Consider the following 17,963-nt stretch of genomic DNA (forward strand, 5'->3'; position numbering starts at 1 on the left):
GAAACTCCAGGAATTACTCACAGAATTGAAGTACCCATTAAATGGGCAAAAACTGATTGAACAACCTTTTTTAGAATTCTTACAGCAGTCAAGGCAATGCTTAATGAAGACAGAGGCTGCTGAATTGTGGTAGGAAGGCATTGTGATATTTACTGCTTCCTTCCCTGTGGTTCCTCATTCCTCAGTATAATAGGGTCTGTGGGGGCAGTCAGAGGTCTGCAATCCTCATATGGCTGGCAGGCGCCAGAGGGTCATGAAAGACCTTGCTTTAAAACCATGGTTGTGCCTGGTGGTGGTGGCACACACCTTTAGTCCCAGAACTTGGAGGCAGAGGCAATTGGATCTCTGTGAGTTCAAGGCTAGCCTGGTCTACAGAGCAAGTTCCAGGACAGGCTTCAAAGCTACACAAAGAAACCCTGTCTCAAAAAACAAACAAACAAACAAAAACAAAAACAAAACAACAAAAACAATGGTTATATATTTTGACCATTCTAGTGGTTTGTGTAGGGGCTGATACAGACATTTGGATTGTTTCACAGCCCCAGGTTAGAACAATATTCCCAAGAGTACCTACAGGAGCATATGAAGACAGGTCTAGAGTTAGATAGCTCAGTCGGGAAAGTGCTTGATGTGTCTACACATGCCTGTGTACATGTACCCACTTGAATGTGTATATTCTACACACACACACACACACACACACACACACACACACGCACACGCACACGCACACGCACGCACCAAAACAAATACAAACAACACCCGCTGCTGTCTCAGCTAAAGGCTTTCTAATAGAGAAAGCAGGAGAAACACCAAAAGCATTTAGGAAACAGAAAACTAAGAAGAAAGATACTTAATGGAATATTATATTGTCTTTTAAAAATATAATAAAAATGGTCATTAAGGCAAAATTTATTATTAGACACTTAAGAAGGGCATTCTATAATGGTAAAGAGGCAGTTGGTTAGAAACAAATAAGTGTGTTTGTGTGTAAGAACAGAATTACAAATATATCGGCATAGAAAAACCCATGGATTCAGCATTCAATGTAATGCTACATAACAATTAAAAACACCCAGGTAGCAAACAAATATACAAAATGCTCAGCACCACAAGTCACTGGGGAAATGCAAATCAAACTGTAACACAAGACTATAACATACCCACTATTATGACTAAAATGATGGAGATTTATTTTTTTTTTAGAATTTCTTGAGTTCTGTATTTACATAATTTCCCCCTCCCGTCCATCACTCTAGCACACGCGCACACACATACACACATGCGCGTGTGTGCACCAGGTATAGGGAAGTGGCTCAGTGGGTAACAGTGCTTTCTGCACAAGCATGAAGACTTGAGTTCAGATCTCAGCATGAACAATAGAAACACAAGAAACCAAGCTTCCCGACATGTACCCCATTGCTGGGGCCAGGTGAGGGGAAGAGTGAAAAAAGACAGCAGAGGTAAGCAGATCACTAGATCTTGTTGGCCACCTGCCTAGCCGAAATAGTGGACTCCAGGTTTGGTGAGAGACCCTGTCTCAATGAACTAAGATGGAGAGACAAAGGAGGATAAGGATGCTCTGAGTGCACACATGGGCACTGGTACCTGCAGTTACGTATATACCATATGTATATGCATGCACACAATAAACAATAATTCCATGCCAGGCTTTACATATGAGAGATAACATGCAGTTCTTGTCTTTAAGGACTTGGGTTGCCTCACATAATATGTTTTCTAGTTCCATCCATTTTCCTATAAATTTCATTTTTATTCATAGATGAAAAAAATATGCAGTTATATAAAAAATAGTTTTTAAAAAAATAAAGTCTTTAAAGAGACAGTAAAGGTAATATAAAAAATAAACCACGTAAAGATGAATATTACACAGAGAATCTGGATTGTGTTGTCTTTGGGAATTTTAGCTGCAGAAAGACATTTGATTGTAAAAGCTAATATGTATATTTTAGTTTAAGCCAATATGTATATTTTAAAGATACCTTGACTTCAAAATTTGGATATAAGCATGGGGCGTTTACCCACCACCCCCACAGTTCCCCAGAGTTTTCTTGAGTGCAATCAGCAGGAAATATTAGATAGAAGGATTTATTGCGGAGAATATCACGGAGATAGACAGATAGAAAATAAAGGATAGCCTCGAGAGGACCTGGAACCTATTCCAACGGGCCCCGACTGTCTCTGGCCCAGGGTTTTTATAGAGACGCCAAGGGGGTGGAGCGAAAGACCTCCTCCCCCAGCACAGCCAAGTGCAGACCATCTCAGACACCTGCATTCAGGCCCGTGGTCCTTATCATCCTCTATTCGGACCTGCTGGGTAAAGCCACGAGGAACCCGAGAATGGGCTCCCACATATAAGGATATGTTGCTTTGGAAAGGAGGCTCTGCTTTTGTTTTCACAGAAAGCCAGAGGCTATGGATTTGTTCCAGATTAAGATACATCAGGTTTGACCTGTCAAGACCCCTTGTCTCCAATGACACTATGGCCCAAATGATCCAACATCTAGAACAGTTTCAAGGCAACTGGCTCAGAGAATACAGCCTAATGGACTACTCCATAATTCTAAAATTTTCATTATGTCCCCATAAGAATACAGCGCCCTCATCCAGCAGGAACTAGTATGAGAAGCTACGCCCAAATTCCCAAATATACCAAGCTGGCTTTGAAGATGGAATTGGCTCACTCCTTCTCTAAACCCAAGCATATTGCTAAAAAAAAAATTGAGAGATTCTTTTGTCTTATATCAGAAGAGCCCTCTGGTGTGGGACAGAGAAAAACCAATATTTTTATTTAAAACAGGTTGCTTATAAATGTAATCTCTTTCTAAAGAAAAAAGGGGACAGTATAGATAATGATAGGGTGAAAGGGTAGATTATTAAACCTACTTTTAAAGAGCAACTTGTTTAAAAGGCTTTACATTGGTATAGATTTTAGTTTATTGATGCAAATTTAAAGTTGGTTTTGTTTTTATATATATATAAGAACAAAATATATATATTTGAAATATATATTTTATTTTATAATATTTTATATTTATATATAAATATAATATATATATTTCTACTCTTGTTTAAGATATTATGTTTATGTAACTCATTTAGATTGTAATGGATAACTAAGAAATACAGATTAATAATTAGTCTTCTATGATAGTCAAACTTATAGTCATGTTTTCTAGGTATATATAGATATAATTCAATTAGGTAGGTAATTTTCAAACACTTCAAAGACCTACAGAATATGACATTCAAAATATTTTTAAAAATTTAGACTTTCTAGACAGTGAGACACGTCTGCTCCTGGCAGCACTGATTTACTTCATAGAGGAGGGTGGGCATTGAAGACACTCCATATGGAGTTTATCTTCTTCTTGGCAAAAATAGTGGGCAAGAAACTGTTCTTGCCTATACTGCTTGATCGACTGGACATGCAGGACCCATAGAAAGATGACCACTAAACTTTGCTTGACAAAATGGTCCTTCAGGTTCCTGTTTCACAAAGGAAACTGCCAGACATTCTACAGGACACAGAAAAAAGTGACTGAGAGACTCTAGGCCTGTGGGCTAAAAACAGATGCCCCAACTTTACAGGACTTTGGATGACTGTCCAGGCTGCCAGCTGTCTCTGTCTACTCTCTCAATACTCCTGAAAGTTGCTTGTGTCCTTCTCCCGTTTCTCAGATAATATTATATCCTTCTGAGGTCTTTGATGTAGTTGAAGACTAGATAGTTATAATTTCCTTAGTCATGATAAAAGATAAGTTGGATATAAAACCTTAGATTCACAAATATAGAATAGATAGGATATCTTCTTTAATTCTGCCAAATACAAATAGACTAGATATTATAAATAGACTAGATATTGTAACTGTAATTCTTGCTTTATAATTGTTTTGTTATATGTAATTTTACTATGTTAAAGTTAAAACCTTCCTTTTTGAAAAAAACAGAAAAGGGGAAGTGCTGTGGGATGTCCTGTATGTTGTGAATATATGTTGCTATGATTGATTGATAAATAAAATGCTGAAATTGGCCAGTAGCCAGGCAGGAAGGATAGTGTAGGCAGGACAAGGAGAGAAGAGAAGGCTGAGTCAGAAGACGCTGCCAGCCGCCATGAGGAGAAGCATGATATAAGATACCAGTAAGCCACGAGCCATTTGGCAAGTTATAGATTAATAGAAATGGTTAAGATATAAGAACAGATAGCAAGAAGCCTTCCACGGCCATACAGTTTATAAGTAATATACGTCTCTGTGTGTTTACTTGGGGGACGCTTGTGGGAAAGATTTGTCCTGACTGCTGGCAGGCCAGGACATAGGAAAACTTCAGCTATAAATGTACCACATTTTCACTATCCACTGGCTGACGGTCATATAAGCTGACTGCATTTTCTTGCTGTTACTGAAAAGAGCTACAATAAACATGGGTGTGCAAGGGTCTCTGTTAGAATAAGGACTCCTTTGGGTTTATTTTGATTTTTTTTAGTGTATATCCATTGTTCAAAGGAATGGGCTTCAAATGACATTTGTTTTATTGCTTCCTCTAATTTCAATGTTTCCTAAGTATGTTTGCCAAAGTGATATTACACTATACATGTTAGACATATTAACTTTGAGGTTCCTAGAAATAAAGAATTTGGCTATCAGCAGAGAAATGGATCTTAGAGATGTAAATTTGTGAGTCATTGATATGATTATTGAGACTGGAGTAAGTATAGAAATTAAAGACTATAGAATACCAACTTCTAAAGGAGACAGACAAAAATCAGGCTACAAAAATGGGAAACAAGGAATGAAGGAAAGGGAAGAACCAAGGCTGGCGATTTCAGGAGGGGCAATTTATGGGGTTAGATGTGGCTTGTACAGTCAGACTTTAAATCATTTGAAGTGCATGGCTACCGCTGCTGAAATGTCACAGGGCAGTCAGCACTGCAGCATAGTGGACCGTGCGAAACAGAGGCAAGGGCATGAACAAGCTCTCCCACACCAACGCTTTCTGTTCTTCGTACATAGGAGACAGCATGCTTCCTTTACGATAAATCCCTTTTCCACAAACACACACAAAATTGCCACAGGACCTATAGCTAGGAGAGATTTGGGCAAATTACTTGAATTCCTAGTAAGAAGTGGGTAGGGGAGGGTGGATGGCCATCCCAAGACATCAAGCCTAATATGGAACATGCTCCAGAACCTAACAGCTCCTATCTAATATTAAGTTAGTTACCTTGCAAATGGAATGTGTGCTATCTGTTTTTAGTACTTATTTTCTAATTTAAAATGTCACTGTCTTTTTTACCACTGGATTTTACAATATAAAACACAATGGTGAGCAGTCTACAAGCTGTTTTGATGAGTTCTATCAACATTCAGACAAAACAAAGGACAAGTTTGTGTGCCCCAAACCTGTTTGAAGTGTTTGCAACGTGCTTTTCTCTTGAGCTCTTAAACTTTATGTAGAGGCACTTCACTTTTTAAAATCAAGTTTGTTCTTTCATGTCTTAGCCCACAATAAAACTTTTGTGAAGAAAATTCTAGCCCAGCGATGGTGGCACACGCCTTTAAATCCCAGCACTCGTGAGGCAGAGGCAGGCTGAATTCGAGGCCAGCCTGGTCTACAGAGCAAAGTCCAGGATGGCCAGGGCTACACAGAGAAACCCTGCCTTGAAAAGAAAAACAACAACAAAATAGAAAATTCTGAAAAGAAATATGATCATTTGAAAAGAGCACAAAGTAATATCTGTTTTAAAATTAGAAATAATTTGTTTTATTCTTTCAAGTTAGCTGAGAATTTTTTAAGACTTAGAAATGTGACATTTTATAATAATATGAGATTTGATTTCTCAACTTTTATCTAAGAAACAGAGGTGCAGTTGTAATGTGTCAATTACTCTTATCCTGCTATATTCTTTATATCCCCACAAGTTTCTCTTAAAAAAAAACCAAATAAAATGAAAATTATGAGGAATTCCTGTCCGTTTTCATCTCCCCACATTTGGTGATGCCTCTTTTGACTTCCACTTGTCCAGAAGTCACATTCACGATCTCCCAGGCCTCTGTGCTCAGCTCCTCCCCAGTGTAAGAACATGTCATATGTCAGAAAATCCTTGTGGGCCACACCCTTTGTTTTGGAAAGTACTTCCCCATCAGAAGAATGGATATAATATCAAATAAATACATAAAACAAACCACTTTTCTCTTGTATATAGCTTTGTTCACAGCTAACACATTTCCCCCTTTATCACAGGTACCAGAGATTTGAAAAGGCCTTTCTCTTAGCTGTTGACATTGGTGCTCGTGACCTGTTTATGGTAAGTCATTCCCAGAGATGACTTTTGTGCTTTCAGTTCTAAGGTTGAGTAAGTTGTCAGCTTTTGTGACCATTCAAAGGGATGAGTGTCATTTGTGGCCTTAGACACATGGAGGGAAGGCATTGTTAATGCCACCGTGGCTCTCAGCACGGCCTTCGTGAAGCTGGTCATAGCTATCTAGTATCTTTTGACTTGGTGACATTTTCCTTGCCAGGGCCAAAGGATCTTTTATGTTTTCAAAGCATTTATAATTCTTGAACTTTTCTCCCCATGAACCTTGATGTGCAGGATTGACACCTTTCCATCTATTAAGTTTAAATGTCTTTCTAATCCATGCTCTGAGCAAGCTTGCAGCTACAGAGGCCAGGCAACAGGGGGAAATGTGTCTCAGAGATCTGGACGTACTACTGGTCCCTCAGCTTCAGCGAGAAGTAAGAAATCATGAACGCTTTACTTGTGTTTTGGCAGAACTAGAGAGGAAAGTGAATCTACAGGTGGTGAGTCCGCCACGCCACGCTCGTGCCCTGCTGTTTGTCACTTGCCCCGGGGTGACATTGCCCAGCTTCTTACAGACACTGTGCCCACTGTCAGGTTCCTGTCTGTCTGTTTGTTTTTGAGATTTTAACTTAGTTACACTTCTCTCTTCCTTTTCCTCCCTCCAAACCCTCCGATGTCCCTCCCACATACCCCACCACCACCACCCTGCCTCCTGTCTTATGAGAACTTTCACCCTGTGAGGTCAGATGAATGAAGTGGCAATTCTATTGTTATCAATGAAACAGTAAGACACGGGTTTTTACTGTTCTTTTATACCATGAAGATACTGTCTAAGTGTTGTTGTTTCCTTAGGTCATTTGTGTTTCAAGTGAATCTTGTATTAAAATTCTGAATTACAGATGACAAAATTCAAATTTCATATTTTCAAATCAATTGTACATACATTAATCATGAAAAAATAGCAGTTGCTTTCGAAAGGATAGCCACTGTCTTTCCCGTCTTCACTTCGCCCTCCACTTGGGCAGGCGTGTCAGTACACTGACAGGTTTACCGGTTTCTCCACAGTCTGCCGCAGACAGCACCATGTCAGAGCTCTGATTCCCACCTGACTGACCTTTCTTCTCTCTGTCATCCCACCTCTGCGGCTTAGTATTCCAGTGGAGGTGTATCGCCCTCCACGCTCCCCTTCCTCTCCCAGTGCCCCAGTCCTTCCCACTCCTCTTCCTCCTCCTTCTACAGGGTCTCAGGATGTAGCTCTGGCTGGCCTAGAACTCACTCTAGACCACCTCAGTGCTGAGATTAAAGGCACTGGCCACCAGGCATGGCCTGTATTTCTTGTTTTGTAGTGAGAGTTCCATTGGAGCGGGGCGGGGGGCAGGTAAGAACTACGATTAGAATTGTGATGTTTTTTGCTGGGCAAAATTTCTCTAAGAATATTGTATTCTGTAGTTTATTCCTTTATTAATTAATAAATATAATTATCAAAACCACCTTCTAAACTATTTTTGTATTTGTTTCAGCATTTTAATCTGTTTAACCCAGTACGAATTTAGAGAAAGTCTTTGTGTTCCTTCAAATCTCCTTAATCCAAGAGATTTTCTCCTGATGGGTTAAAATAGAGGAGAGGCTGACTCGACTCAGTTTGGAAAAGTACAGACGTTATTCGGAGTGCACATCTTCACTCCTCATCTAAGACATTGCCTTTAGCCAAGGTCTATTTTAAGGGATCTCAAAATACAAAGTGTTGAGGCCTCAGAGCTCTGTTTAAGTTTATGAAAGTACTGTGTACTTTTTGTACATTTGAGAGTTGATATTGAAATTATCTAAAAGAATTTATCATGTTTTCGTATAGATTGATTCTTAGTGTTTAAATTTCATCTGGCCAGAGGTTTATAGCCTATATTCTAAGAAATATTACCTCTTTTGAAAAATGAAAGTTTATAAAATAAGCAGGATTATCTCTACTTGCAAAGGATTTATTATCTTTAAACCATCTCTTCCTTAAAGATTAAAAATAATACCAAAGAGACCGCAAAAAAAGAAGTCTCTCTGGCTGAGGACATAGCTCAGTTGGCAAAGTGTTTGTCACGCATGCTCAAGGTCCTGGGTTTGATCTCCATAACTCATAAACAAGGTACGGTGGCACACTCCTGTAATCCCACCACTTGTGAGGTAGAGGCAGGAGGACCGGAAGTCAAGCTCATCCTTGGTTACAAAGCAATGTTGAGGCCATCTGGGCTACATGAGACTGTCTCAGAGCAACAACAACAACAAAACACCACACAAAGTATCAGCTAACCTGAAAATAATGCTTTTCACGTTAGTGTCTGGTGGTGGTGAACAGATCGAGGTATACGACATGACAAGAAACGTGATGTGGCTGGAACCAGGTGACTGAGACTAGAGAGGCCCAGTGTGAGCTAAGGGTTAGACTTTGTCTTTAAAGCTGTGGGAACTTGATGAAGGGTTTGAATCAGAGGAGTGATACAATCATAATTTTGATCAGGAGTCTGAAAGCCTTTTCTGGAAAGGACTAGGTAGTAAATATTTCACTTTGCAAGCCTTACAGCTAGTCAACACTACCATCATAGAGTGAAGGCAGCTGCCACAGTGTACACACAGTGAGTGTGGGTGTGTTCCAGTAAAACTTCAGTTATAACAATTTGAATATAATAAAAATTTCAAGTGTCACACAAAAAAACCCTGTGATTACACACACACACACACACACACACACACACACACACACACACCCGAGTGCTTTAAACTAGAAGAGACATCTTCAGTAACATCTGGCTGCATTCCATCTTTTTCCTACAGCTCATTCGGGGGAGACCTGAGGCTGGGGAGACTAAGAGGGAAGCCAGCTTTCAGGGTAAAGGGTTAGAGCAGGAAAGGCAGGTCATTCAGGTCCTTCTCCACACCAGTGCCCTCAGACTGACTTTTTAAAAACAATGTTCAGGACCGTTTATTCAGTTCCCAACTCAGCTGTTGGCTATGTGGGTTTTGTGTAGTTTACCTAACACTGTTTGTCTACATTTTATTGTTTGTAAAATGGTAACAAGGCATAAATTGCCAAAGTAGGAAATAAGTTAACATATTTGAAGTGCCTGGCATACTGTAATGACTTAGTAACTAGAGTTTCTAATGTTTTTCCTATTACTCACATTTCAAATCTTTGTACAGTAATGTTAAGGTGTGTGTGTGTGTGTGTGTAAGATTAGTAATTCTGGGCTCCACTTTCGAAATTTGTATGTTTTTTTACAATGTCTCTACTTGATAGCTTAGAATCATTTAACATAGCCTTGTTTCGTAGTCTGTTCTCTTCATCACAATGTCTTAGAAAATAGATTGATTTGTGTACTTGAATTAATCTACAGTCATAGTAGCATTTGAAACCACTGCAGAAAGTTTCAGTTAAGTTGTTTTGATGGTCCAGCATTCTTTCTTGTTGTTGTTTGTTTGTTTGTTTGTTTGTTTTGAGACAAGGTCTCTCTGTGTTGTTTAGGTACCTGTCCTGGATCTTGCTGTGTAGACCAGGCTGGCCTCAAACTCACAGAGATCTGCCTTGCTCTGCTGGGATTAAAGGCCTGTGCCACCACTGCTGGCCTCTAGCATTTTTCTTAACAAAGAGTGAATATGCTGAGATATAAAAAGTAACCAGTAAAGAGTAAAATACCAGAACTAAAACCCAGAAACCACCACAAGGCATTTAAAAAAATCAAAATTATAAATAATCTATAAGCACAGAAAAATGTTCAAGGTCAGTGGTAGTGAAACCATGGACTAGGGTTCTGGAAGCCGTTCAGGTAGCTGCGAGCACCAGTAAGCTTTTCTTGAGATTCTTGTCAGAAAATATTTGACTATAGATGGACAGATACTTTCTATGGACTTTCTTTTGTCTTGCATTGTTCCATAGTTCTGACTTTGTGCCAGGATCATGTGGCTTTCTTTGTAGTGGACTTATAGTTTGTTTTATAATTGGCCTGCTTTATATATCTGAGATCCTTTGAGATTGCATATGAATCTTATGATACATTTTTCTGGTTTTGCACAGACATATCATTGAAGCTTTGATAGAATTGCATTGATCACTTTAGGTATGACTGACATCTTTTTTGTAGTTATTTCTTTTAAGTTTCCCTGCATGTGTATGCTGCATATTGAGACCCTTTCCCATCCCTTTCCCTCTTCTTTTTTTCTCCACAATTTCATTTCTACTTTCATATCATATATACATACAAGACTTTGTGTATATATAAAATCTCTATAAAATCTCAGAACCACAAATGAGAGAAAACATAATTTATCTTTCTGAAATAGACATAACAATTGACATATCTGTTTTCCTGCAAACAACATGACTTCTTTCTGCATGATCTTGAAGGCTGATGATGCTTTCTGCTATGTTATGTTTTTGTTGTTGTTTTGTTTATTTGTTTGTTTGTTTGGTTGGTTGATTCATTTCGAGAATTTCTGTCTGGCGCTTTTTCCGTGTCTGAATTTCTTTATGGGATTTTTCACTGATGTTTTAACATTTTTCTCCCAAGTTACTGATTCTTTCATCTTCTTTAGTAGTTTTCTTATCTAGGTCCTCAATTAATTTCATGCCTTTCTTCTTTAGGTTTCAGATTGGTTCCTTATTGTTCTTTTGAGTCCTCTCTCTGTTCACTGATCCTCTTGAGTGTGGAGGACTCCAGCTTCTTTGTCTGGCACTTCAGCTCTCTTCCCACATCTCTTCTCCATTTTCGAGACGTTGTCAGCCTAGGAGGGTCTCTTTGGAATGCTGGCTCATGTTTTTCTCTTCCTTTGTTGGGTTTTGCATATCTGTTGGAATGTGTGTGTTCTCCAATTTGTAGTGCCCCCCCCATACTCCTTTTCTCCCAATTTTTTGTTTTATTTCACATGAATCTTGATGGATTGTCTTTGCTTACGTTTATGATCACAAGGAAAGCCACCTGCAGTAATACTGTAACAGCTACAGTGGTTTCACAGCACCCTCCAGGTTTTAAAGAAATGGTGAGCAAAATGTTTGGGTGGGATTCTTATTAGAAACAAGGCTCTCGAATGTGAGTGAGTAGGTCTTTGATTCTTGTGCCTGCTCTTTTTTTTTCTCTTCACTTCCTTTGCCCAACTTTGATATGATAGTTGTTTTATCTTATATTTTATTTTGTTATGTTTTGTTGTTATCTCTTAGAAGCTGTCCTTCTCTAATGAGAGACAGAAAGGGAGTGAATGCATGTAGAGAGGAGGTGGAGAGAGACCGGGAGGAGGACCAGAGGGGAAACTGTCTTCAGACTACATTGTATGAGAGCATCTGTGTTTGATAAAAGAGGGTAGACAGGAGCTATAATTAAAAAGTACAAAATTGGAAAGTTAGAAATACTCAAATTCAAAAGTCCAAAATTTCAAAAAAATATAGAAAAAATTACCCATTAGGAGAAAATTGTAAAATTAACTTAAAAACAGGTGAACAGAAACCATCTAATCTCAAAAACAACAAAATAGAACAAACAATAAAATGAGCAGTCTGAATGACTTGCAGAATTGGAGTCATGCTCTTAGTAGAAGTTTTATGGAAGCATGGCCTTCAAATTCAAAGATCTTAGTGAACTCTAATACAGGAAAGCAGTTTCCAGGCATGTCCTAGCAACACAGGATACCCAGATAGAAAAGTCTTTACATAGAAATTAAAAGTAACTGCTCAAAAATACCAATAACTGATGTGAATTACAGTTGCCCTCAATAGAAACTACATGCCAAGAGATAATGGGGTATCTTTTAATGTCTTGAAAAAATTAAAGCTGTGAACACAGAATATATCCAGTGAGAATATCCATAGGTGAGGATAAAATAAAGATAACTTGAAAGGAATCAAAGGTGACAGAATGCACTGACATGTCTACACTGCGAGAAAACATAAGTAAAGCTTGTTCAAAAGTTTAAACCAGAATTCGTATATGCACCCAAGCCTTGGGAACGAGAAGCATGTGAATTAATATTCTTTTCTCTATCTTACTATTCTTCAAAGCATAGTCGACACATGGAAATGGAAATGTTTGAGTTGTATATGTTTATCCTCATTTAAACATTATAAAACATATGTATATATTAGTATATCAACATGGTACCCAACAAATATAGATAGTTTTTAAGTGTCAATTTGTGTGTGGCTAGCTTTTAAGGATTTATTTCTTTCAAAAAGAAGATTTTTTTTTGGTTTTTCTTTTATTTTTTTTTATTTTTATTTATTTATTTATTTTTTTTGAGACAGGGTTTCTCTGTGTAGCTTTGGCGCCTTTCTTGGAACTCACTCTGTAGCCCAACCTGGCCTTGAAATCACAGAGCTCTGCCTGCCTCTGCCTCCTGAGTGCTGGGATTAAAGGCATGTGCCACTACCACCTGGCAAAAAATAAGATATTAAAGTAAAATTTATGTCATTAAGATTGTGTTTATTACATGTAAAAATGAAATAAATGATGCTAACATAGGCAGATGGAATTATACTGGTATATGGTTGGTACCTCTTTGCTGAAATGTCCCAGGTATATTGTAACAAGTTAAAATTGTATATTATAGCAAATAGAGGGTTTTCTTCTAGGTATGTAGCTTTCAAAAGTCAATACAGAAAAATGGAAATTTTTTTAAATATTCTATCTAAAACAGAAAAGGATAAAATAAAATAAGTAGAAATATTTTAATTTTTAAGCCCAAACATACGCATTAAGTTGAATTCAAATAAATTATACCTTCCAGTTAAAAAGTAAATAGTTCTTTCTAAAGGTCAGAGGTTATATTCAGCATATAATTTACTGTTTCAACACAAATAATTTAAAGGTAAAAATATATAAAAGTGATCATAGAAACAGATTACTACAAAATCATTGTGAAAACAAGGTATTAATTACTAGAGATAAGGGTTTCACTGTAGCTGCAAGGTTTTCAAAAAAAGATAAACAAAATGTCTGGATGGGTATTCTCATCAGAAAGAGAAATACAAATTTAGAATATCAAACATTTAAAAAAAATCATAAAGTTTGAATTCAGAAGTCTGTAGTTTCAAAAAATTATAGAAACATTCCCCCAATAGATATGTGTATTGATAAAAGTTTAGTTTTAAAAAAAGACACAATAAACAATTGTGTACAAGGTAACTTAGCTTCAAATACTTGAAACTAAAGTTGAGAAACTGTAAGAAGATATATGTAGTAATTCATAGAGAAAGTAGTCAAGGACTTATAAATATTTAAAATATGTGAATCAACTTTTCTTAATGTTTTAGAAGCTACAGAATCCAACATTATTTTCCAACAACTGCAGAATTTACATTATTTTCAAATGTACGTCATTTAGTTATATATTTATCATATATTTATTATATATATAGGGTGTATGATAAGGCACAAAACATTCTAAAAAATGATACATGAAACCAAAGGAATTAAGTTACAAATCAGTAATATTCTGTATTTCTGAAGTTCACAAGTATTTCAAATTAAATAGGTGTTGTTTAAAAATATCTCCTGATCTTTAGAAGAAATCACAAAAGAAATTAGGAATCTCAAATGAATGTGATGAGAACCACAGTATATCAGAATGTATGGGGTAACTATTAATCCATACTGGTACATTTGTCAACAAGTAAATAAATCCCACTGTAAAAGTAACTCCTGAATTAGAAAGTAACAGTTTGGCAAACATCCTGACTATAACTAAGTAAGGACAAAGTTCCTAATGGATTCTATGGCTAGTGAAAGGGTCTACAGAAACAAGCTATTGAAAGGTTCTCAGAGTATTTTTCAAAATATTATAAAAGGTGTCTGTTACTTAAAAAGGGAACAAGAGTAACTGCCATGGAGAAAATTAGCAAACACTATGTAAATCTAACAGTCATAACTCATCAATAACAGAACAAATAGCTGGGTGTGGTGATGTTCCTGTTATCCCAGAAGTTGGGAGGTAGAGGTAAGAGAATCAGGTCATCCTTGGCAATATAGCAAGCTTGAGACCAGTCTGGACTACAAATGCCAAACTCTAATAATATAATAATTATAATAATAAAACAAAAATGGAGCAAGTGAAAATAGTTTACCACCTGGTATAAAAGCAGGTATACAACATCCTGTCTGTGACTTTCCTACCAAAAAGGTGAATCTTGAATCCCAAATTGAGGGTCATTTTTTTTTAGGGTCATTCTTATAAGTAGCTTGTGCTCTTAAAAATTGGGATGCTTCCGTAGGGAGAAGACCAAAGGAGACTAAAGGTCATCACTAAATGCATCAAAAGTTGGTCTGTTGGGTGTAATGAACAGCTGAGAATAGTTGAAACTTTGCAGTTATGTGGGTGCAAATTATCAGTGCTAGTTTCATTGTTTTGATGTTTTGTGGTTTTGCAGGAAATGTAAAGTACTCTCAAGTAGGTTAGTAACTTTTTCTCAAATAGTTCAGAAAAGGTAACCTTTAAGCTGTACTTGAAACTTTGTGGAAGCTTGAGGTAGCTCTTAAAATGTACATCTTTATTTACAGCAGCAGCTCTAAATGCTTCCCTGCCCATTATTTCTCTAGGTAGAATCTGTGTGGCTTGAAAGTCTATTGCTTTGGTCACAAAATGCTGCTTCTAATTTCTTGTCTTTAGAACATTATTGAAAATTCAGGTAGCCTCTCTAAAGCAATAATTATTGTGGCATAAAAGATAATTGTTTTGCTATACTCATTGTGGCGTAAAAGCCACCCAAGATTGCTTCTCTGGCCCCGTCATGGATGGCATGAAGATGAGTGTGCCTTCTGAGCATTCTCATGTTGGCATCTCTAACTACCTTGGCCATTGGCACAAGGCCAGTTGGAATGTCAAATGTACCATCTGATAATGCTATAAAAAGACCTATAACTGCTGCTCTCCAGCCATCTGTGCCTTCCCTTGGCATAATACTGTTGGGTAGTTTGTCTTCCATTGGCATGGTTTTTGTAGGGCGGCTTACATCTGCTATTCCTAGGCACTTGCTTGGTGATCAAGTTGACATAGAATTGCTTCTTTGGCACTGTTTTTACATAGAGGAGTTTTATACCTGCTAACTTCTGAAATAAGCCTTGGCATTTAGTCCATTATAATTGCAATTTTCAATTGCAGGAATATATGTGCCTTTCTGGACTCTAGCAACTCAAACCTAACTTGGACTTTCAAGTTGAAGTTCTAATTGGAAGTCTCCACTCAAAACAGTTAACTAATACACAAAGTACGCTTTCTTTAAGATAGTCTATTGTGTACACAGAGTAAATCTCTCCTCTTGTGCCGAATCTATGGAAATTAGAAAAACTTGGTGTGTGTGTGTGTGTGTGTGTGTGTGTGTGTGTGTGTGTGTGTGTGTGTTTGTGTGTGTCCATCCATCCCAGAGGCCCAGAAGAGGGATCAGATCTCTTGGAGATGGCAACTGTGAGCTGCCAGATATGGATGCTAGGATCTGAGAGACAGAAAGGCAGAGAGAGAGAGAGAGAGAGAGAGAGACAGACAGACAGACAGACAGACAGACAGACAGACAGACAGAGACAGAGACTTGTAATACTGGCTGGTCTAGAACTTGCTATGTAGATCAGGCTGGCCTTGAAGTCCTAGAGTCCTGTGTCCAGAGTGCATGGGGTCTTCAGCAATAGGGACTTACTTTCAAACTCTAGGAGGCACCCAATGGCAGCAGCAATGGCATATATCGTTTGGGAAACTCTTAGTCTACGCTGAACAACAACTCAAAACGGGGGAATTCTCATGCCTGATATTGGGGTATTTATTAGTATATGCCCGGCTGGGGAGAGCATTATTACCCCAAGTGGCATAAGTTCATTGAAACTACATATGTATATACACACACTTGTATGTATAGTATGTAATTTTAGGTAAGCAAGAAATAATATTCCTTGTGGCTTTCCCAGACATCCTTGGTACTGGTTTCCCCCTTCTTTCCTCTGCTTCTCATTGACTTCTTGCTCCTACTTCCCTACACCCATTTCCCCCTTTCTCCTGTCATATTACTTGTATCCTGCCATTGCTCTGACACTCTGTAATCCTCTTGCCATGGTCAGTTTTCACTTCCCTGCTTTCTTCCAATACTAAAGCGTATGTTCTCACATCTGAAGATTTGGAGTTAGGAACCACAGATGAGAGAGAACACGGTTTCTCTTTATGGGTTACCTCAGTCAATATAATAGTCTCTTCTTCCATCTATTTACATGCACATTTTATGATTTCATTCTTCTTTGCAGCTGAACAGTGTATATGTACCACATTTTTATGATTCCTCTGTCAGTGGTTTCCATTTCTTAGCCATGTGAATAGAGGGCAATGAATGTGGCTGAGAAACTATCTGTGGAGTCCTTTGGGCAGATGGCAAGGAGTGGTATGGGGAGGATGATGTGGCAGATTTATGGTTAGCCTTTTGAGAGTTCTCCACTTTGGCTTTGATAATGGCTGCAGCACTTGGCACTCCCAGCAGTGAATGAGGGTGCACTTTGCCTCACTTCACCTCCAGAATCTGTTGTCGCTCCTTCTCTTCATCATAGTCATTCTACTGGGCTGAGATTCAACCTCAGATTTGTTTAGTTTTCCATTTAACTAGTTGATAAGAATGATGAACATTTATGTGATATTTCTTAGCCACTTTTACCTTATTTTGGGAACTCTTTGCTCATTTTCTTTGTTTTTTCTTGTTTTAATTGAAAATAGTTTTCTACATACAATATATTCTGATCATAGTTTCTTCTCCCCAACTCCTCGCAGGTCTTCCCCACCACCACCCCATCCACACCCCTTTCTCTCTCTCTCTTTCATTAGAAAACAAAAGGGCAACAACCAGAGCAAACAAACCAGAGTAGGGCCAAATAAATAAACTAATATGGGGTAAAAGAGCCAGAGAAAAAGCACAGGAAACACATACAGATGCAGAGAAACACACCCATTCCCTTATACAGAAATCCCGTAAAAACACAAAATTGGAAACCATAATATATAAGCAAAAGCTGTAAGGCAGAATGCCCAGATACTCTGAGTCAAAAAGCCTCCCAAAATACCATTGGTTTAGTTTTATGTTGACCATCTACTATGGGCACGGAGCCTGCCCTTCAGTGTGGTTTCTATCTTCTGTGAGACTGTTAGAGAGAACAGATTTTTCCCTTTGCAAATGGTTGTCAGCTGGAGATAGCTTCTGGGTTACGGATGGGGCCTTGTGTCCAGTACTTCTGTCAGCATTGGGACTCCATCTGGCCTAGACCTGTGCAGGCCTGTGCTTACTGCTACAACCTGTGTGAGTTCATGTGGGCATCAGTCCTGTTGTATCGAGAAGGCCTTGTTTCCTTAGTGTTTTTCCTTCACACTGGCTCTTACACTCTTTCCTTTCCTTCTGCAGAATTCCATGAGTTGTGAGGGGAGAGATTTGATGGAGACATCTCCTTTAGGACTGAGTGTTCCAAGGTCTTTCCCTCTCAGCAGCACATTGTACAGCTATGGGTCTCTATATTTATTCCCATCTCCCACTGATTCATTGATGGTGGCTGAATAAAACACTGATCTATGAGTATAGCAGAAAGTCATTAGGAACCATTTTATTATTTTGTTTCTTTAGCAGAGTGGTTCTCACCCTGTGGATCGTGACCCC

General features: G+C 38.2%; 1 protein-coding gene across 14 annotated transcripts in view; it reads left to right on the forward strand.

The window, feature by feature from the left end:
* Wdpcp (WD repeat containing planar cell polarity effector) overlaps nt 1–17,963 on the forward strand; it is a 297,030-nt gene that overhangs the window by 176,753 nt on the left and 102,314 nt on the right. For all 14 annotated transcript variants that reach the window (XR_006076324.2, XR_013042835.1, XR_013042834.1 and 11 more), the window contains one exon: nt 6,265–6,328. Coding sequence is in view for 10 of the 14 variants with exons in the window: in XM_076546057.1 (XP_076402172.1) it covers nt 6,265–6,328 (64 nt within the window). In the remaining 4 variants the exon portion in view is untranslated. The remainder of the gene's footprint in view (nt 1–6,264; nt 6,329–17,963) is intronic.

Source organism: Peromyscus maniculatus, chromosome 10, assembly GCF_049852395.1.
Source record: "Peromyscus maniculatus bairdii isolate BWxNUB_F1_BW_parent chromosome 10, HU_Pman_BW_mat_3.1, whole genome shotgun sequence".
NCBI lineage: Eukaryota > Metazoa > Chordata > Mammalia > Rodentia > Cricetidae > Peromyscus > Peromyscus maniculatus.